This window comes from Xyrauchen texanus, chromosome 32 (genome assembly GCF_025860055.1).
Source record: "Xyrauchen texanus isolate HMW12.3.18 chromosome 32, RBS_HiC_50CHRs, whole genome shotgun sequence".
In the NCBI taxonomy this organism is placed as follows: Eukaryota; Metazoa; Chordata; class Actinopteri; order Cypriniformes; family Catostomidae; genus Xyrauchen; species Xyrauchen texanus.
The window spans coordinates 18,641,853-18,664,253 of NC_068307.1; the positions used below are offsets into that span (position 1 = coordinate 18,641,853).

The 22,401-nt window shown below is 40.9% G+C and overlaps 1 protein-coding gene across 6 annotated transcripts in view; it reads right to left on the minus strand.

The window, feature by feature from the left end:
* Nucleotides 1–22,097, minus strand: part of LOC127626165 (copine-5-like) — a 193,592-nt gene extending 171,495 nt beyond the window's left edge. For all 6 annotated transcript variants that reach the window (XM_052101754.1, XM_052101757.1, XM_052101756.1 and 3 more), the window contains exon 1: nucleotides 21,791–22,097. In XM_052101754.1, the coding sequence (XP_051957714.1) occupies nucleotides 21,791–21,900 (110 nt within the window). In that variant the 5' untranslated portion in view covers nucleotides 21,901–22,097. The remainder of the gene's footprint in view (nucleotides 1–21,790) is intronic.
* Between the last annotated feature and the right edge of the window lie 304 nt (nucleotides 22,098–22,401).

A 22,401-nucleotide genomic window follows, 5' to 3' on the forward strand; every position in this document is an offset into this window, starting at 1 on the left:
AGAATTTACAATGCTTAATTTTATTCTAACATGGTTAGCAGTGTTTGAATTTTGCTGGCCATTACTTTAAACCAGAATTAATTATGCAAATTTCTGATGTAATGTCTGTAACATCTTAAAAACATGACTAACCCTCTTGGAAATATAACAAATATATATATTTAAATTTGACTTCTACATCTTGTTATTATTTCAAATTTCACAATATAATCCTGCTGTCCACATACGTTGCCATCAATGATTAGGAAAACTATTTGCTCTAGAATTTGTTTTTTTTTGCATGTTTATTAGGTGCTATTAGTTACATATCTAAAAGGGAAATGAAAAATGCACACAGCAGTCACACTCGAATCTCAGGAGGTTTATGAATGTTTCTGGGAAACATTTGAATGTGCATATTTTACATTCTCAACTAATAAGATCTATTTATGATCTATGTGAAGCAAATGTTAATTACGCCTTCTAAGCACCCCATTCATTTATGTACATCTAGACTCCAACATGCTTAAACTGTATCTGTTCTATAAAGAGTGATATTAATTACTCCCACACACTGTGTGCAATTGTTCTCTAGTTTTGTTAAAAGTGCTCAGAATGAGATTCAGAATGAATCCTTCAGAGGTGCAGCAGATCAACTTAAGCCTTTGATACACGGCATGTTAGAGATCTTTCACCCAAGACAACAGCAATGTCGGAAAAAATCTGTGGCCTTAAGGGGCTAACTTAAACCTTCATTACAGTTTCAGATCTAAAACATGTGAGAGAACTGACTACATTTGTCTCACTATAATCTTTAACGCAATGGACAGAAGAGAAACACTAGAAGAAGAAAAGTACAACCATCCCATTTTCCTCCCTCAAAGTTTGCAGCATCTTTGGAAATGATAGTGTATCAAATCCAAGACAATTATTATTATCATCATTATTATTTTATTTATTTTTTGCTCACTTGGTGCATTAGAAAAGGTTATGCAAGGCCAATGAAAAAAACATAGTTCATTGCCTAGTCGTTTTTTTGAAAATGTGTAAGACATGAAAGCAGTATTCAAAATCTGCTTGGCTCAAAAATCTGAGGGGCATGTGCCCCCAGTTTGAATGGGCGTGACGTTTCTGCAAGCAATTGACCTGATCCAAATAAATGACGAAATTTCAACTAGTTACTAACGTCGCTGATGTTCAAAAGCTGTACCCAGCATGCTTTGCCATGGCAAGTGAATTAATTCTAATAAAGCAAACCTAATGGTACAAATTCATCATCAAGCTACGGAGAACACAGCACACGTGATGAGCCCTGTCAGGGAACATATGTTGCCAAAATGAGCACCACCATTGGTGAATACAATTAAGCTGGCCAAAATGCCACATTTTAACAGGCAGATTGTTTGATGCACAACCAGAATTGGCCTTAACCACAAAACAATCAATCATTTGAACACACTCAAAAGCCAATGAACCATTCCACACCACTGAACCATGTGGTTTAATGATACAACCTCAGCCTTAGATTCAATTAGTGTATAACATCTGGATAAATCAATTTAATTGGATTAATATAAATTATGCTAAATAAGCAACAAGGACATTGTTTGACTTCTGTTATAGGCTACCAAAAAAAATTGTTGTTGCCCCTATTTAAATATCCTGATATTTTTCACTTGAAATATGCATTATTTGTAATTATTGTCATATCAAAATCATGAGAATCTGAATTATAATCCAAAATCCTATTCTTAATAAGTATCTGTGGGAATGTTTTGGTTCTTCAGGGAAATGGAGTATTCTGGGGACAATGAAGCAGTTTCAGGCAAGTTTTTGTGTTGTCTGTCTTCAGCGTCTTGTATTTTTTGGCTGCTTTATCGAAACACTCAATTCATTAAGCTTCTTCATCACACTCAGTAAAACTTTAATGCACTCACTACACGTCAACACCGTGCTCTCGTGTCGCTCTATCTCTCCCAAACTGATGTGCTGGTGCGCATTTTCAGGTCTCCCTCTGCCATAACTATAACAAGAGACAGGTGTTAAGAGATAATTACAACCCAGGTGACAAGCCTTACATGTGTCTCCCACAGACAGACACATGACCACGCCCCCATCCCCCAACCACCTGACTCAGCCCGGGGCTACATACGGCCTGCCAACTCCCCCATTTCTGGAGAGAAAATCAGCCACAGCCATCTGTGCCCTCGGTCTGTGGATCACCTCAGATTTAAATGACTGTAGTGCCACGCACCAGCGGGTGATCCATGTGTTGATATCTTTCATGCAGTGGAGCCATTGGAGTTGGGAGTGATCTGAACAGAGGGTGAAGGCCCGCCCAGGCAGGTAATAGCAGAGAGTGAAGATGGCCCATTTCCTCCTTCTCCACGGTGCTGTACTTACTCTCTCAGCAAGAGCTTACAACTAATGTACAGCACTGGTCGCTCCTCCAACTCCTGCAAGAGCACTGCCCCCAGCCCTCTGTCAGATGCATCCATCTGCAAAATAAAGGAGAGAGAGAAATAAGGAGCATGTAAAAGCGGCCCCTCACAAAAGCACAAATTTTATTTTTAGGAAAGCCTGTTGGCACGATTCAGTCCACTTGACTGGATCTGGGGCCCCCTTTCTAGTAAGATCAGTCAATGGGCTGGTGACATCAGAGTAACTAGGCACAAACCTACGGTAGTAGCCAGCCAGCCAGCCCCAAAAACCATCTCACCTCCTTTTTTGTTCTTGGGCCTCAGACAGGCCACGATCGCTGTGGTTTTGTTAACCTTGGGACGCACCTGCCCGTGGCCCAAAAGGAACCCCAGATACCGAACTTTCACCCACCCAATTGCCCACTTGTTTGGGTTGGCCATGAGCCCTGCCCATCGCAGAAACCTCAGGACAGCTCCCAGATGTTGCATGTGCTGCAGCCAGTCATTACTATAGATAATTATATTATCCAAATATGCGGGGACATATGCTGTATGGGGTCTGTGAATTTTGTCCATGAGACGCTGAAACATGGCCGGGGTCCTGAACAAACTGAACAGCACCAGCCCCTCTCTGTAAATCAGTCTCTGGAACACTGCCGGTCCTCCACTTGGGCCTGGAGCAGGAGTTTGAAATGCTGTTCCTTTTGCAGGCGTAACTCCTTGGCACCAGTGTGGGAAAGTTCTTTGGAGCAATGGAGGAGAACTTTCCAGTTTTAGGAAAGTCTTTTTATTTTCTGCCTTCAGCGTCTTGTTTGGCTGCTTAATCAAAACTCTCAATTCACATGGTTTCTTCACCCCACTCAGTAACATACGTTAATACACTCAATACACGCCGACACCATGCTCTTATGTCGCTCTCTCTCTCCCAAACTGATGCACTGGTGTGCCTTTTCAGGTCTCCCTCCGCCATCATTATCACAAGAGACAGGTGTTAAGAGATAATTGCAACCCAGGTGACAAGCCTTACCGCTCTCCCTCTCCTGCAGACAGACACATGACCATGCCCCCATCCCCACAGTATCTTTGGTTTAGTAAAAATTTCTAAACAAGACTTCCATACATTAGTTAGATGTTTTCAAATAAAATATTTTAATTGTAAATATATTTTGTCTTGATTTATTCCCAGATTAGATACACTTAAAAGTTTATGCATAAGACATGTGCACAAAATCTGTAAAATACATGAATTAAGAATAGGATTTTGCAGTGCAATGGCCATGCTTTCAAATTCTGTGCTCTAAACTACTGGATTATTTAAATTCTACCATCTAATTCCAGCAAGAACTATGTTTCAGTTATCTGAACCACATCACTGTGTCAAGCTCCTTTCATCAACCAATTATTCAGTTATAATTTATGAGAATCCTTATCAGTCTATCTTTTGAATTTTAGACTGGACCTGTCTCTATGTTGGTCTGAATATACTCTATATAATATGAAGGTTCCTCCATGCTCCAGTGCCTCGCAGCCATGCATGTGCCTTTTTGTCTGTGTGCCTGTAACAGACAGAAGCACTGGTGTGTCCCACTGTACCACACACATCCAATTCTGCCACTGCAACCGGCATTCCATTCAGTTTCGTGGTTCTTCTGCCAGGATTCGTACTATGCGGCAGGCTCCGAGTATGTGTGCTTTGGGGTGTGTTATTTGTCGTCTCCGTCACGTTTCCCTCTCGCTGGCAATGCCACATGGTTTGCCGCGTGTGTTGTTTGTGCATGCTTAAATGGTGAAATTTGACATTTGACAGTTGTGGCTATCATTGCTCTCAACTGATGCTCATTTGTTTGTCACTTTATATTTCTCCTCTTGCCTGGGTCTAGTCGATGGATTGTTAGTTAGTACTGCTCGCTCTCTAGCCCTCTCAGTCTGTTGCTTGACCAGACTGTCAGTCCGTTTGTTAGTAGTTCATCTTCATTTGAGGAGAATTTTTGGGCCTGGGATAGCGAGCTACTGTGCTCCGCCCCTTTCCTGAAGTTTGCAGCAGAGTTCAGCAAGGTGTTCGACTATTCGGCTCGGAGGTGTGAGGTGGACCAGTTGCTGTCTAGTCTGCGTCAAGGAGATAAATCAGCTTCCGACTATGCCATCGAGTTCTGCACCTTGGCACCATCCTGTCACTGGAACATTGAAGCCCTGTGAGCCCGCTTTCTTCATGGCCTCTCCGAGAGGGTCTTGATTAACTCACCAATCTCGCCATCAGGGTCGAACAGAGAATCAGTCTCCATCGCACCACCGCCCACCATTCCCATCTCGAGATCTCTGTTCAGAGGCACTGGATGTGGCAGCCCGTTGGGGTATTCCAGTGCTACCTGTGGACTCTCCCATTCCCACGCACTCCCTCATTGGGACGTTGCTGTTTACTATCACTCAAGCCAAGGTCCTGGTGAGTCTGGATATTTCTGTGAATCATAGTTAGAGCATTGTTTTTTACCTGATATTGTCCTCCCAATCTCCTGTTGTTTTGGGGCAACTATGGCTGGTAAAGCACGGTCCTCACATTAACTGGGCTGAAAATTCTGTCATTTCATGGAGCGATTATTGTTCCTCATTGATTCCTGCTTGGGATCCGCTCCCTTTGCCATTTCTCCATCTATTTATGGGTTACAGGCGGAGCCGGTCAGTTTGTCTGGAGTTCCCGTAGTGTACCATTACCTGGGGGTGGTGTTCAGGTGGTCCACAGCCACATCTCTTCTTCCACACTGCCCATATGACTGTGCCATTGATCTCGCTCCCGGGCACTCTACTCCCTGTTGCCTCCTGAGTGGGAGGGAATGGAAAAGTTGGTTGAGTCGCTCGCAGCCAGCTTCATCCGCCCTTCCTCATCCCCTGTGGGTGTGGTGTTTTTCCTTTGTGGAGAAGGACAGTTCCTCCCTCCAATTTTTGAGGATGAGGAAGAGGGATAAGTGGAAGACGCCATTCAATACTCCCTCTAGGCACTTTGAATACAGGGTGCCTTCTGGATTAACCAAGGCCGCCGTCTTCCAGGCACTTGTCAACAACGCACTCCACGATATGTTTAATCAGTTCCATTCTGATCTTCTCCAGAACTCTCCAAGCACACAGAGTATGTCCGGCAAGTGCTGCAACATCATCTCGAAAATAGTCTATTTCTCAAGGCTGAGAAGTGTGCGTTCCATGACGGTTTCGTTCTTGGGGGTACATTGTGTCCTCCAAGGGCATTCGTGCTGACCCTATTATGGTGAGAACCGTAACTAGTTGGCCAACCCCAGATTCGCACATGGCCTTGGTAACGGTTTCTGGGGTTTCCAACTTTTTCCGGCAATTTATTTGCAATTATAGTCAGGGTGGCCACCCCCCTCACACGCTTAACCTCCACTATGGTTAAATTAGATTGGACCTTCCAGGCACAAGAGGCTTTTAATATGCTAAAATTTTGGTTCTATACTGCCCCCATTTTGATAACCCCGGACCCTACTCGGCCGTTCGTTGTGTAGGTTGACGCATCTGACGTGGGTGCGGGTGCAGTTCTCTATCAGCACTCGCCCACCGTGCACACTCAAGGTTTGCAAGGTGCACCCCATAGCATATTTTTTGCATTGCCTTACATTCTCCGAACGGAATTACAATGTCGGTAATCGGGAGTTGCCATAGACGTAAGCACTTGAGGAGTGGCGTCACTGGTTGGAAGGCACTGAGACATCCTTCTTGGTTTTGACTGACCACAAAAACTCAAAGTACATTAGATCTGAGGGCTTGGGTAGCTCAGCGAGTATTGACGCTGACTACTACCCCTGGAATCACAAGTTCGAATCCAGGGCATGCTGAGTGACTCCAGCCAGGTCTCCTAAGCAACAAAATTGGCAAGGTTGCTAGGGAGGGTAGAGTCACATGGGGTAACCTCCTCAAGGTCGCGATTAGGGGTTCTCGCTCATGTGGTTTGTTGTGTGTGTTGTTGTTTGTGTGTGCTTAGTGATGGTTTTGATAGTGCCATATGGCCTGCCACGTGTTTTGTTGTGTGTTGTAGGGGTTTTCAGTTCACACCTGTCGCTTGTGAGAGTGAATAAATTTTTGCGCGATTAAGGCTGTCATTACTCTCACTTCATATTTCTCCACTTGTCTGGCTTAAAATCGATGGATTGTTAGTTACTACTACTCACTCTCTAGTCCTCTCAGTCTGTTGCTTACATTATCAGTCTGTCAGTCCATTTGTTAGAAGTTAGTCTTAATTTTAGGAGAATGTTTCTTTCTCTCTTACCTACAACCTTACTCCCCTCCCTCTATTGGATCTGCCATTCCTTCCTGTAATGCCTTGTCTCTCTCTGCTTCCAGACCAGTCATTGTGCCTACCTTCTGTTTTCCCAGAAGGGGTGGGGGGGGTTGTTTGTTTTTTTGGGTTCAAATAAACTGTTTTAGTTTAGCATCCAGCTTTTGGCTCCACCTCATTCCTGACACCTTCTAACAGCTATGGGCGTTATAAGCTCATGAAAGGGTCCATGTGACCAGTCTCATCTGGTCAATTTAGCAACAAAATATAGGAGACAGATTATTTTTCTGATATATTAAATGCATTAAAAGCCCATTTAATAGTGAAAAATAAGAAGGATGATTTGAACTCAAGATGAAGATGCAACAGGTCGGCCAACCATAAGTGATTAATAGTGATTATCACAAATAATCCGAGAGGTTCACAAATCAATAAAGCTATTGTCGTGCATAGCCAGTCTTTTGACTATTGGCTTAAAGTCTTGTCCATAATGCAGTTTATTTTGGCAAAGAATTGTCCACTTAAACCTTACTAACTAACAATTATCTTATTAACAAGGAAAGCGACCAATCACATTTTGTTTTGAATGTGACATTTTGGAGTGGGTAAATCTGATGCCACAAAGATAAACCAGCATGCAAAAAACTGATAACTCATTCAAATAATGGCATTAACAGACTCCACTTAAGGCTGTTAAATGGATAGCTCACCCAAAATTAAATGTTTCTCATAATTTATTCACCATCATGCCATAACAGAATCCAGTGGTTAAATCCATATCTTTAGAAGCGATATGATGTGGTGGTTAGAGTGGGTGAGAAACTGATCAATATTTAATTTCTTTTTACTTTAAATTCTCCTCCATGCGCAGTAGGTAGCGATATGCGTGATTAATGTGAATTTCCAAAAACAAAAAATTAAGAATTTGAAAGTGAAATTGAAAGTGGAGGTTGATAGTAAAAAGGACTTTTAGCACATATTGGTAGATGGTGGTAGATGACTACATCCTAATTAAAACGTTTTTAACTTTAAATCAGCGATTCCATCCAGGGCTCGGTTGCTGTTTGAAATGGCCGAATTCTCTCGTGATGTTTGTTCTTCTGTTGTAAATAAGTGCTACTTCCAAATTCTCGCGTGAACTTGCCAACGTGCTTACGCAATGATATGTGTCAGCTGCTGGCAGGAAGCTCTTTTTTAAAGTTAATAACGTTTTAATAATCTATTTAATTTTTACACAAACTTATCGATTTGCTTCAGAAGACATTCATTGATCAACTGGAGTGTGGATTACTTTTAATCTGCCTAAATATGACTTTTGGACCATCAAAGTGCTGGCACCCATGTACTTCCATTATAAGGACCTGACAGAGCTGTGTCTTCTAAAAATCTTAATTTGTGTTCTGCTGAAGATTGTGTACAAAGGCGCTAATATCTCCCTTAATTAGCTTGATGGAACAAGTCATTACAAACTCACTGTCCATTTTGCAGTACTTATGTTTGTAGCACATCTCTACACTCAAAATAATTTAGAACCTGATTTCGATTTCAGAGAATTGTTTCTAAAATCACTTGTATGAAAAACAATCAGAGTCAAGTGCCTCATGAACAAACTCACAAAAAACTAATTCACGAGAGAGCTCTCCTGCTTTAAATCAAAATGAACAAAAGTCAGTCTCTCCACCAGCATGGCATCAATGTCCGAGAAATTGAAAAATTGGATGAAGTTATTTATGGCTTCTCTGACACGTCCATCAGAAAAAAGCAATAAAAGGCACCAGTCAGCCATACTGAACAGCTATTTGTGAGAGGCTGAGTCAAGATTGACAATTGGCATGTGTTTGTACATGTTAGAATACCAAGAACAAGGGTCAGACCTCTGGGGATTTGAAAAATCATTGTTCCTTATGATCATAACAGCTCAGGCTGTACTAGTACTCAACTGGGGTTTCAAGGGTTGTCACCACCTCTGCCTCGAACACCAATCTTTCTGTGATGCTTATTGGGGACGATCACATCTGCCACCGACCAAAATACCTGTCAGTAGTTCAAGTAATCTCTTGCACTTTCTTGGCTTGTGTTTTTATTGTTTGTTTGTTGTTGTTTTCTTGTTTACCTGCTCAATGCTTCAGTTCTGCCAGTGTCTTCATGGCAGATTGTCTGTTGAATAAGTTTTTTCATTAGAGTGACTGTTGAATGTGGGGAGGCTGTCAACAGCTCACCTCAAAGATTACATTAATCTCATTTTTTATATATCTTTTTTCTGAACACTCTCTCTCTCTCAGGCTATCTGCAGAGAGGCTAGAAAGTTTGAAAGCACCCACTCAGTTCAGTATTTAGCCGAGGACAGAGTGAATTGAAGAAGATATTAGAGGTTACAAATGGAAGAAGTGGAGCACAAGCGATGCCAGCTGCCCCATGGAGCTACATTGTCCACCACCCTGCACAGCAACCTGCAGAGAGACCATTTAATGTAGCAGAAAATAAAGCCACAGTTCATGAAACCCTCAAAGGAACTTGAGCTAAATAGCAGAAGCTTTCAGAGACTATTCTGAAATATGAAGGTCTGTGAGATGCAAGAATGCAGCAATAGAACTTTTCTCACCAATCACTTGCAGTTCCTTTGAGCAGCAGCCTGGCTCATTGTAATAAGCTCACTGTTCGTCTTGTTGCATAAGCATCAGCTAAATGACTAGTTAGTAGCTTAATAAGTCTCTAACTGTTATGTTAAAAAAGTAAGGCTATGTACCAAATTGCATTCTCAGCTATTGACTGCTGGGTAGTAGACCAGTTAATATCGGTCACAGTAAGCACATCAAGGCACAACAAGGGGCCAAAGGGGACAAACTTGAGCATCCTTTTGAAGCATAAAAAGATAAATGGGACATCCTATAGCAGTGTTTTTCACACTTGTGTGCCGTGAAAGATTGTCAGGTGTGCTGTGGAAATTAAATAATTTCAGGGATCCAAAACACTCACCTCATAGAAATTCAAATTTTTGAAACCATAATCGGTCACTTTTGTGATTGTGAAGAGCAATGATTAATGTGCAAAATTGACTGATATTTATAAGTGTTAAAGGTCTTTCACATGACTCGCGTCAGCGCTGCAGAATACATTGAATTCTATGAAGTCATGCTGGTGAAGTCACACCACAAGTGTTTTTCACACACTTCTTTTTGCTTCACCAATAATGTCTTTGAGAGTACTAAGCAACAAGAAATATTTAAAAACTGACCAAATTTGTGAAGAGGCACTGAATGTCTGATAATTTATTTTAATTAAATATAACCTTATTGTTTAGGAATAACAGAGATCCCAGATATTAAACTAATTTAAATTCACCAAGAAAACACTTCGACCTAAACATAAGAGTCATTTTATTACTTCCTGCTATCAAAGCAACTGAAAGCTTTTTTTCTCTCTTCCAAAAACATGTTTTTAATGTTTATTGTGCACACCTACCGCTTTTTTAAGTGGCAAACTCGTAAATCGCCCCTCTGTGACGCTTTCTGCAACTCTTGTCATGTGGAGGGCGATGCGGCGCTTGACGCTGGCGTATGAGTGTTGACGCCTCAACTCAACTCATGTGAAATGCGCTTTACAATGATGAAAGAACATTATTGAAACTCAAAATTATTATTATTTGTCTATTATTGTGGTCTTTCCTGATAAAAGCAATGCTCAGCAGTTTAAATAGGCTACTGCAGGAAAATGATCCTGTAGATCATTGCTTTGTGTTTATAATTCTTCTACTGAAGTCAGTAGATTTATAGCCATGCAAGTTTTAATAAAGGGGAAAAATAATACTCAGACTGAAGGAAGATCTGCTTTGTTCTTTTAATACTTAAACACTGTCAAGTCTCTTGGTAGATTTCGGTCATGAACGACTCAAAATGATTCACTGATTCACTCATAGCTCATAAAACGCTCATTTGTTGCCACCTAGTGACATTTCCAGAAGGGGTCACTGAACTGATCAGTTAATAAAATTGGACAAATTTGTGAAACAGAAGCAAGCCTCACTAGAATACTCTTTATATTGCAGCTAATTCTAACACAAATGTTAACTTGAATAAACTTGGAATTGGTGCTTGTGGCTTATTAAAAAAAATATATATATATCCCCAGAAAATATGTTTGTGTACCAGTGATTGTCTTACCTTTTTCACCCCTCATGAGTTTGCATCCTTGTAATTTGTTGTGGCATTGCAAGAACAAATCTACAAATTAGAAAAGAAGCAAATTTCTTGTTTTTTCATTACCCATTTAGCACTATTGCCACCTGTGACCTCACAAAGCGTAGCCTACCTATGTGACTTGTTTTGTTTTTTTGTTTTTTTGCATAGCCAAATTTCAAACATTACAAGTAAACACGCTACTAATACGGACAGAAAACATGGACAAGTTCTTGAATTTTTTTGTTGTAAACATGTGCCTTGGCAGAAAAAAGGTTGGGAAACACTACCCTATAGTATGGCTGCCCAATAAATCATATTGTAACTATGATCACTGCTTCTGCCTCTCACGGTATTAGCTAAGGTATTAGCAAGCTAACAAGCAGAAATTATAAAGCAGTTAAAGTTGCAAATTGTTGTTAATTTTCATTACGGCTGTGTCTACAGATGACAGAACAAATCACAAGCTCTTCCGAAGTCCATTTTCTCCTCACCTGTCCTATCTTTTTCAGTTTGCCACTGACCAATTGCTGTTTCACTTTGAGCAAATGTGAAGTCACAGTTGTTTACGAGTATCATATTTGCCTCACTCTGATTTGTAGTGTTTTGCACATACTCGGTACACACATAATGTTATGGTGTTTCAGTTGTATCAGGGCGATTCTCTGCTAGACGCACATGAAATGAATTCCATCTCGTGCTTTGATTATGTGTATTATAACAAATTCTTTCCAGTATGTCAGTCCACTGGCGGCTATCTTTGGCACACTCTTGGGAATATTAAGATCAATGTAAGCATAAGCATAAGCATATGTGGCAACTCGGGCGGTGGGCAAGAAAAGGACGAATAACATGCAGACTACGCCACCCTGAGAATTTCACCCAGAGAATAATTGTACTACCTAATGGCAGTGATGTTGATAGAATTAAGGACACATAGGTACGTGTACAATTCAGCCAAAGACGACGTTCAATGTTGGAAAAGAAACACCTTTTTATTTCAATCGTTTTAAACCATTTTAAAACACATTCATCTCTCGGGGAAGAGAGTACAAAAAACAAAAAAAGAGAAAAATCCCAAGGAAAGTCCCCCTAGCAAACACACCACCACACCACAGTGCATACAAATGGAAACAAGGAAGGCAACACAGCACACCATAAGGGGACGCTACCACCCAGACACCAGCACCACCATCGGCTCTCAGCCACTGTAACAAAAACACACTCAATTAACCAAGGCTCACAACAGAAAAGAATAAAAGGAAATCAATACATAATTTTAAACGAAAAACTAACAAGTTTGTCACGAGATGCACCCAATATAAACTGCCCAAAACCAACAATGGTTTTAGAACAGGCAGTATAACAAAAGATATATATATATATATATATATATATAAAAATAAATTCAATAATGAAAGAAAATAAACAAGGAAATAATACAGCTTATAATCTAAACAAAAGTCAACACAAAATGGAAGAGAAACAAACTTCTTATAACAACAACATAAAAAAAACAACCCCTTGAGCTACGTTCAACCTTTATAAAAACACTAGATCACATAAAACAAACAACCCATACTTCCGGCCATATAGCTGTAATTGCCCCATGGTTATAATGGCAACACGAACGCTCAGCAATCTGCTCCAATTGCTGGTCAAATGTTCAATGCATGTGCACAAAACAAACAGCCATTCAGCAAACCCACGGTACAGGCAAAACAGCAATTCAGGCAAAACAGCAGTTCCACCAACGTAGGCAAAACAGCAATTCAACCACTGCAGGCAAAACAGCAGCTAGTGACTCACACTGCGTAACTGGCGACGATCTCCCACTAAACCGGCCTCCGTCCAATCAAACAGCATTCACGCATACCCAAGAGGAACAGCAAGTCCGTTTGTTGACTGCGCAGCATAACGAGAGAGATCTCCAGTTGGAGAGCCAGTGTTCAATCAAACAGCATTCACGAATGCCCAAGAGAAACAGCAAGTCCGTTTGTTGACTGCGCAGCATAACGAGAGAGATCTCCAGTTGGAGAGCCAGTGTTCTATTAACACAGCATGGCACATGGAAAAGCGACCCGGAACCACAACACACGTTCCGTCATTGACAAGCAAGAGAGGATCTTAGACTTCTCTACTCGCTACATATTTATAGGATGGCGCCTCACACGGGGATTGGCCACAGGCGCACCAGCTCATTACGCGTTAACGAGACACCAGCTCATTACGCCTTAACTCGTACTGCTACATTCTACCCCACCTTTTGGCATCGTCGCCCCGACGATGGAAAAAGAATAAGGCCGAAGATAACCCATACTAACTCCAAGGTCGAAAGCGAACCATTACTACATTGGACACAAGACCAAGAGGATCGGCAGCATTATCCGCTGCCGCGAAAGGTCTTGGGAGATGATAAATATGGGAATGTTGACCAGCTGTTGAATGGACAATCCGACATATAGCCACTTCACTGACTGCAGGGACACCAAACTTAAAAAAAGTAACCCACTCTACCCCCAAGGCTTGAGCCACAATAGAAGCTCGTTGGTCCTAAATGGGAACAGCAAGTATATACGCATGCTGAACACATCAGTCATGACCACCACATTTTCTAGCCCACTCTGGATGGACTCCCACACGATATAATCAATCGCTACAATCTCATTAGGCCGGGAGGCCAATAAATGCCCCATAAATCTGGAATGAGGAGGTTTCTCCAGACATTCCCGGTCAATAACAACGCTGGCATAAGAGTTCTAACGTCCTTTCTATACCCTGATGGCCATGCTCCTGGTGGGCCTTAGTTAACACCTCTTCTTTCAGGGAAAACGGGCACCACCACCCGCAAGACCATCTCCGCCCCGTCAGGACGAAATACCCAGCGATACAGGACACCACTCTTCTCTACCAACATGTCCCACTTCCGGAGCAACGTCAATGCAGGTTGGGACACCCTTAACGCTCTTCAACGTTGGGACGTTGCGCACGTCTCCAGAACACCAAAACCTCCTAGATAACTAGACCAGCCTGCTGGAGGGCACAAATATCAGAGGCTGTATGATGAGGCAAGACCATGACGGCAGTCTGAATTGCTTCAGCCCGTGTTCTGTGGAGAGCCTGTCGTAAAGGCTTGGGCAATGACGTACCAGGAAGCATAGCTTCTATACCTACTGGGCCCGGAGGATACTGGCGAGATAAAGCATCGGCATTCTTATTACTTCTGCCTGAACGATACCTAACCTCGAAATCAAATGATGCCAACTGGGCTGCCCAACGTGGCTCAGTTGCGCCCAGTTTAGCAGATGACAAATGGCTAAGCGGGTTGTTATCGGTAAATACCACACACTTATGACCCAGCAGGTATTCCCGAAACTTCTCCGTCATAGCTCATTTAAGTGCCACAAACTCCAACCTCATAGAGCTATAGTTCACCATATCACACTCAGTGGGCCTAAGACCCCGACTCGCATAAGCTACAGACCTAACCTTACCATCCTGCTCCTGTGATAACACCGCCCCCAGGCCACCATGACTTGCATCCACCTCTAAAATAAAAGGGAGCGAGGGCTGGGCTGTTGGCCACCACAGGTAAGTCAAACATGGCTGCCATGCCGACTAAAAAAAACTCCATAGCATCTGCGAATAACGTTCATACCCAAAATACCAGGAACCAGGGAGAACACACCCCCAAGAGGGTCTTTAACTACCAGCAACCCACACCGCTGTATTAACTTACCACAGAGCTCAATCTCAAATAGCCACGGTAGGGAACAGCCAGCCCATTAGCTGCCCTGAGCTGCAGCCTGTTCCCGGCGCAACCTCTCATGATCTACTCTTAACTGCTCAACTAAATCCCGCAACTCCTGTACCTCTCCCTACCTACCCCACCCAATAAAAGGGAAACTCTACCGTTAGGAGATAGGAAGGCGGAGGAAGAGCGCCAGCTGCTGTTTTGCCTAAAACACACAAAAAAAAAGAGAAAAGAGAAAAGAGACAAACAGAACAAAAAACCAAATACAACCAAATTGAACGCGTCTTGGCGTTGAATTGTGTCCTGCCGACTACGCCAGATTGTGGCAACTCGGGCGGTGGGCAAGAAAAGGACGAATAACATGCAGACTACGCCACCCTGGGAATTTCACCCAGAGAATAATTGTACTACCTAATGGCAGTGATGTTGATGGAATTAAGGACACACAGGTACATGTACAATTCAGCCAAAGACGACGTTCAATGTTGGAAAAGAAACACCTTTTTATTTCAATCGTTTAAAACCATTTTAAAACACATTCATCTCTCGGGGAAGAGAGTACAAAAAGAAAAGAAAAAAACAAAAAATGAGAAAACAAATATATATAATTTATAATTGCTGAGGCTTACAGATGGAGGAGAAAGGAGTCAAAGGCAGTAGAAAAATCCCAAGGAAAGTCCCCCTAGCAAACACACCACCACACCACAGTGCATACAAATGGAAACAAGGAAGGCAACACAGCACACCATAAGGGGATTGGCCACAGGCGCACCAGCTCATTACGCGTTAACTCGTACTGCTACACATAGTTCTAACAGGAATATCTTGGGATTCATTCTATCAGACATCTCATCCAATCACAATGCACCATCCACTTTATAAGCCTGCTCAGCGGTCACTTATTGTTGGAATACTTCCATTGTTTTCAACCCCCTTCACGACCAGTTTAGGTCCCGTCCAGGCTGGGGGTAAGCTCCTCTCCACTGCCATCCTCACTTCTATCAGGAGCTGATGGTTTGGCAATTTTTCCCATTTAATTTAATAGAAGTGGCACGACTCTGATAAATAGTCTCTGGTTACATTCTTGGAATTTGGTTTGTGCGCATCATTAACATGTGCCAACCGCGTTATATTTAAAGTGCTCCAGATTTACTTTAGTTTGCATAATTCCAAATACTTTGTCATTACAAGTTTCTAAACATATCTAAAGTTGTGTTAAGCAAGGAGAAGATGAGAGCATTTCACTAGGTTTGAGTTGGCAACAGCTTTGTGCTTCTTCTAAACTAAACCCCAAAACAACAACACACACACTTCCATATAGCAATGCAGTGTGCTAAATTATTACAAAAATATTCATATTGTATATTGCAATAATAATAATACAAAATGTATAATTAATATATATATATATATATATATTAATTATACAGATACGGTGTATATATATATATATATATATATATATATATATATATATATATATATATATATATATATATATATATATATATATATATATATATATATATATATATATATATATATATATATATATATACACACACCGTATATATATACAGTGGGTACGGAAAGTATTCAGACCCCCTTAAATTTTTCACTTTTTGTTATATTGCAGCCATTTGCTAAAATAATTTAAGTTCAGTTTTTTTCCTCATTATTGTACACACAGCACCCCATATTGACAGAAAAACACAGAATTGTTGACATTTTTGCACATTTATTAAAAAAGAAAGGACCATGTGATTTTTCAGTTTAAGTATTCAGACCCTTTGCTGTGACACTCAAATATATTTAACTCAGGTGCTGTCCATTTCTTCTGATCATCCTTGAGATGGTTCTACACCTTCAATTGAGTCCAGCTGTGTTTGATTATACTGATTGGACTTGATTAGGAAAGCCACACACCTGTCTATATAAGACCTTACAGCTCACAGTGCATGTCACAGCAAATGAGAATCATGAGGTCAAAGGAACTGCCTGAAGAGCTCAGAGACAGAATTGTAGCAAGGCACAGATCTGGCCAAGGTTACAAAAACATTTCTGCTGCCCTTAAGGTTCATAAGAGCACAATAGCCTCCATAATCCTTAAATGGAAGACGTTTGGGAGGACCAGAACCCTTCCTAGAGCTGGCCGTCCGGCCAAACTGAGCTATCGGGGGAGAAGAGCCTTGGTGAGAGAGGTAAAGAAGAACCCAAAGATCACTGTGGCTGAGCTCCAGAGATGCAGTCGGGAGATGGGAGAAAGTTGTAGTAAATCAACCATCACTACAGCCATCCACCAGTCGGGGCTTTATGGCAGAGTGGCCCGACGGAAGCCTCTCCTCAGTACAAGACACATGAAAGCCTGCATGGAGTTTGCTAAAAAACACCTGAAGGACTCCAAGATGGTGATAAATAAGATTCTCTGGTCTGATGAGACCAAGATAGAACTTTTGGCCTTAATTCTAAGCGGTATGTGTGGAGAAAACCAGGCACTGCTCATCACCTGTCCAATACAGTCTCAACAGTGAAGCATGGTGGTGGCAGCATCATGCTGTGGGGGTGTTTTTCAGCTGCAGGGACAGGACGACTGGTTGCAATCGAGGGAAAGATGAATGCGGCCAAGTACAGGGATATCCTGGACGAAAACCTTCTCCAGAGTGCTCTGGACCTCAGACTGGGCCAAGGTTCACCTTCCAACAAGACAATGACCCTAAGCACACCGCTAAAATAATGAAGGAGTGGCTTCACAACAACTCCGTGACTGTTCTTGAATGGCCCAGCCAGAGCCCTGACTTAAACCCAATTGAGCATCTCTGGAGAGACCTGAAAATGGCTGTCCACCAACGTTTACCATCCAACCTGACAGAACTGGAGAGGATCTGCAAGGAGGAATGGCAGAGGATACCCAAATCCAGATGTGAAAAACTTGTTGCATCTTTCCCTAAAAGACTTATGGCTGTATTAGATCAAAAGGGTGCTTCTACTAAATACTGAACAAAGGGTCTGAATACTTAGGAACATGTGATATTTCAGTTTTTCTTTTTTAATAAATGTGCAAAAATGTCAACAATTCTGTGTTTTTCTGTCAATATGGGGTGCTGTGTGTACAATAATGAGGGAAAAAAATGAACTTAAATGATTTTAGCAAATGCTGCAATATAACAAAGAGTGAAAAATTTAAGGGGGTCTGAATACTTTCCGTACCCACTGTATATATCTTTTAAACAGGACAGAACAGCTCACAGTGTAACTCTTTTACTAGTTTGTAGTTTTAACACAACATAATAGTAGCTGTTTAATGTATTATTTTTTTTAATTGACATCTAAGCAGTAATAACAGTGATTACTTTTGTCCAAATCGTTCAACCCTGTAATATAGACCAAATAAATCTCAAATTACAGAATTTTTTAATTATTTTAATCATTAGTGTGCACCCTTAGTGTCATTGACTCCACAACTATGCAAGCAAATGCAAGGAGACTGCAAGTGCACATAGAGTAAGGCATTTGTGACCGGGCCATTGAGGCAATTCCATACTACTTGTACTGTTTGTTGTTGTTAAGATTACTTGCCCGCCACCATCATATCTTTGTGATCGGACAGCATTGCTGCTGATAAAGAAAATAGGTGTTTCCAAATCCCCATTGTCAACAGCACTTAAAAAGTATTGAACCGTGTGGGGTGTAATCTGGCTTCCCCGTTATCCAGCTACAGTAATCCCATCCTTATCTCACACACCCCGAGCAGGAGAAAATGCATAACAAGGATTTTTCTTTGACAGGTTTTTGATGCCTTATCATTGTGAAAGGGATTTTAATAAGCGAACGGGTGATTGCTCTAAAATCACACTAATTACGCCAAAAGACAGGCCATAATTTGTATTTTCCCCAGAAGCCAGGGAAGAACGGTGAATCACCATATCTGAGAGGTTTGGAGCATGAACATGAGGGGGAGAGAGGGTCTGAGAGATCTGTCCTCAGGTACACACTGACATTTCACAGAAAGGATTATGTGCATTGTGATTGGCTTTTGGAAGCATCAGTCATCTTTACACCATACCTCCCACAATGCACCCAGAATATTAATGAAGAGAGGATCTCTTGAATGCAAGGTTATAAAAACCCTGGTATGGTCTCTGGTGGTAAATATCAGAGATTGTGTGTCTAATTTTACTTAGTTGAATTGCAATGTTGCTAAAATAAGCACACGTAATGGATACTGTATTTAGAGAATCAAAAAAGAAAAAAGTAAGGGGGCTACATCCCAGAGCCCACCTTAAAACATCACAGCTTTCTCCTCATTTCAGCCCAAAATCCAAATCAATGCAACACACAAGTTTGATTGATCTTCATGCCAAATCCCTTTCAGGTTTTTCCAAAGCTGTTGAATAAGTTAATGGCTGCAATTAAAATCAGACATGTCTGGTTACAGAAGGTAGAAACGAAGAGATGAAAAGTCTTCCCAAGCATGCACAGCTCTGATCTCACAAGTATATAGTATGATATGAGCTCCAAGCACCTCTTGGTTCTAAACAGGCACCAATTAAAGATTTGGAAATGTTATATAAACTTGGATGGGGAGGAGTGAGTGGTTCAGATTATAGAGAATATTAATATTACACTTAAAGAAGTAACTGAATTAATTCGTAACGAAGTATACAAAGCATCCATTTAGTTTACAAAACACATAACCATCAGATGACCAGACAGATGTACTGTATTGAATTCTATTGGCTGGACCTTTGATAGAAATTGGTGAAAACCATTATTGATTACATCTGCTGATCCCTTTGTTGGTCACCACATGACAACAGCTCTCAACCACCCTATATGTGACAGGAATGTCAATTAAGGTGTCCAGGGTAAATGAATCTCCTGTTTAATGGAATCAAAAAAATATATTTTTAATATGATTTCATGAATAATGTTTAACTTCTAAGGGTTTCCCCAGTAAAATTGAGATTTAATCCTATTTTAAAGATTTATTTAAATTTCATAACAAATATCCTTCAAATTGAACTGTGTAATCGTTTAACCAAATTAAAATAATAATATATAAATCTGAAGTTCTTTATTGAATTTTCTTAAAGATTACTCAATTAAATTTGGTGGAAATATGTTATGACATTGAAATGTGTTAATCTAACGCATATACAGTGTGACCCCAAAAAAAATCAGTAACCGTCCTGTTATTTGACTCTTTCACTCATTGATTAAAGTAATCATGGCTGCATCCAAGCCACTAGGTGTCAGTGTACGTCCAAGATGACACATGAGAAAAGTTCCTGAATGCACCTTTAATGACTGACCTAGAATAAGCTATGATATTTATTTTAATCCATTCAATTAAAATGATTAACAACAGTAGAAACAACCATATTAAAATAGCAAATCTGATTACAGTCTACCTATATCTAGTTAACCTAAATAGTTACATTTGTTCTATATGAACACCAAGTTAACTGAACTTAATTACATGAGTTTTGGAGAAGCCATTACGGATTACTCCGTTCAATTGAGGGATTGAGTTTACTCAAATGATTAGAGTAAATTTATTAGGGTTTTCAGCATATTTATATTTTCAGTTTGCTATATTCATATCTATAAGTGCATTTGGTGCTTAAATAAAAAAAAAAACAGATTCAGGACTTTTTAATTAAGAGTATTCGAGTTTAGCCCATGAATATTACACTTATTATTTATTGGTATTTTGACTCCCAGTGTCTCCTATATGGAGGCAACAAATCAATATTATTTATTATTTATTAAATGACATGTTAGCTGTAAATCACCAAACAAATGTTTCAATCAAACAAATGCTCTCTCTCTCTCTCTCTCTCTCTCTCTCTCTCTCTCTCTCTCTCTCTCTCTCTCTCTCTCTCTCTCTCTCTCTCTCTCTCTCTCTCTCTCATCTGAAATCAACTTTAAATCAAGGCAAATCATCCAGGCAGATTATTTTTCATGTATATGCAATTCATCACTATTGTATAGTGAAATTCATACCTAATTCATACCTTTATATAACGTCTTTAAAAGAACCAACGAAGACTCTACTACAGTATATCCATTTGACCATATGAATATGCATAGAAGTCTGTCAATAACTGAGAAAGTCATGATATATGAATATTAAGGACAAGGTTGGGAAGGCTAAGTGCCCATGATTAGAGTTGAAAATCAGTTGAAGGGAGGGAATGTTTCGCACCAAAGACAGGTAAAGTGGAAATAATACACAAGTTGCACTGTGCATCTAATTTGCAATAAGTTTAGTTGAGAGAGAGAGAGAGAGAGAGAGAGAGAGAGAGAGAGTTTGCACAGGCAAATGAAAGAAAATCTGTCAATGTGCAACCACTCAATACAGGCATGCTTTGAGCTTCTCTTCATTGTATAGAGTATGTTTAGCATATAGTGAATATCAGCTCAGTCAAATCAATGAACAACAGAGCAGTGTGTATTGTTTAGCCTAGATACTGTACTGTATTCATCATATATCACACGAGCTTCTCAACACAAAACACCCTCGCACTTACACATACACCTACTAATAAATCAATGCACTTGTATCTAATAAACATCAGCATAAAGAAAGCCATAAAATGTGTTTGTGAGTGTAAAACAGCTCAGTTGGGATGGTCGGGTATACTTGAATAAAACCTTACATAAAGGCTTTTATCTGCATATTGCCTGTGTTAGGCTGAATGAAAGTGAGACATTATTTAACAGTTAAACACTTTAAACACGCAGCATAGGCTACCCATTTTCCAGGCATACTTTGGTTGCATGCAATCGCAACTATCCCCACCCATAATCAAAACATGCAAACGCAGACTCTCCATAGAAAATTCACTAGTTCAAACACGTAAATATATATACTGATGTAAGCGATCATGGTCGATTGTAGTGTCTCTAAGTGCTATTCAGTGCATGCTTTGCTGTTTTCATGCACAATTATCACATGCGACATTAAAATCTGAGTGTGCCATTCACACAAATTGAATAAAGGCAGAAGTTTTTGGAGAACTTTTCTTTCTTTACTGCGTAAAACAGCACCATCAACATTTTTACACATCTGAAATGAGATTGCACGTTAGTACAGGTGCATTATGTGATGCACACACATTGTTCCTCCAGATGCGCATGCTGTCAGACGGGAGTCACCGCACGCCAGTGCTCTTACCTGCACGAAACTGTGATCTCCACTTTGGTGGCGGGGATGTTGCCCGCTAACGGATCGAACTCGTAGACCGAAGCCATGTCCCCCAGTTTGTCCATGACGTCTCTCTCCATGAGCGCGCGGGGCTCGGGGCAGTTCCACGGCTCGAGCAGCCGGACGCCTTCACGGTCCCGCTCGGACCAACCCGGGGTTAACAAGGCCAGGGTATTGATGAAGAGCCCCAGCCACAACTCAAGAAACTTGACTGGGGTAAAAAGTCGGGGAGGGAAGTCGCATACAAGTGTGGTAACGAATCACTCTGAAAGGCGGATTCTCAGCTGCCTTTCATCACCAGAGAAAAAGAGAGGAATCTATTCTCCACATCAAGTGTTCTACATGTGCACACTTTAAAAAGAGCATCCAGCGCTCTCCACCCCTACCCTACTATCTATAACACGCCCCTGCGTGCTTGCGCTCTCTCCAGTACACTAAATACAGGCGGATTGCTTATGGCGTTAGGGTTGAACTGAGAGCTAAATTAAAAATCTGTCACCAATTTGGTCGCCAAGTGCCAAAAGCAATTATGATGTGAAATATTAAAGCAATAACCATCTGGAGTCCGTGCCTTACAGTTA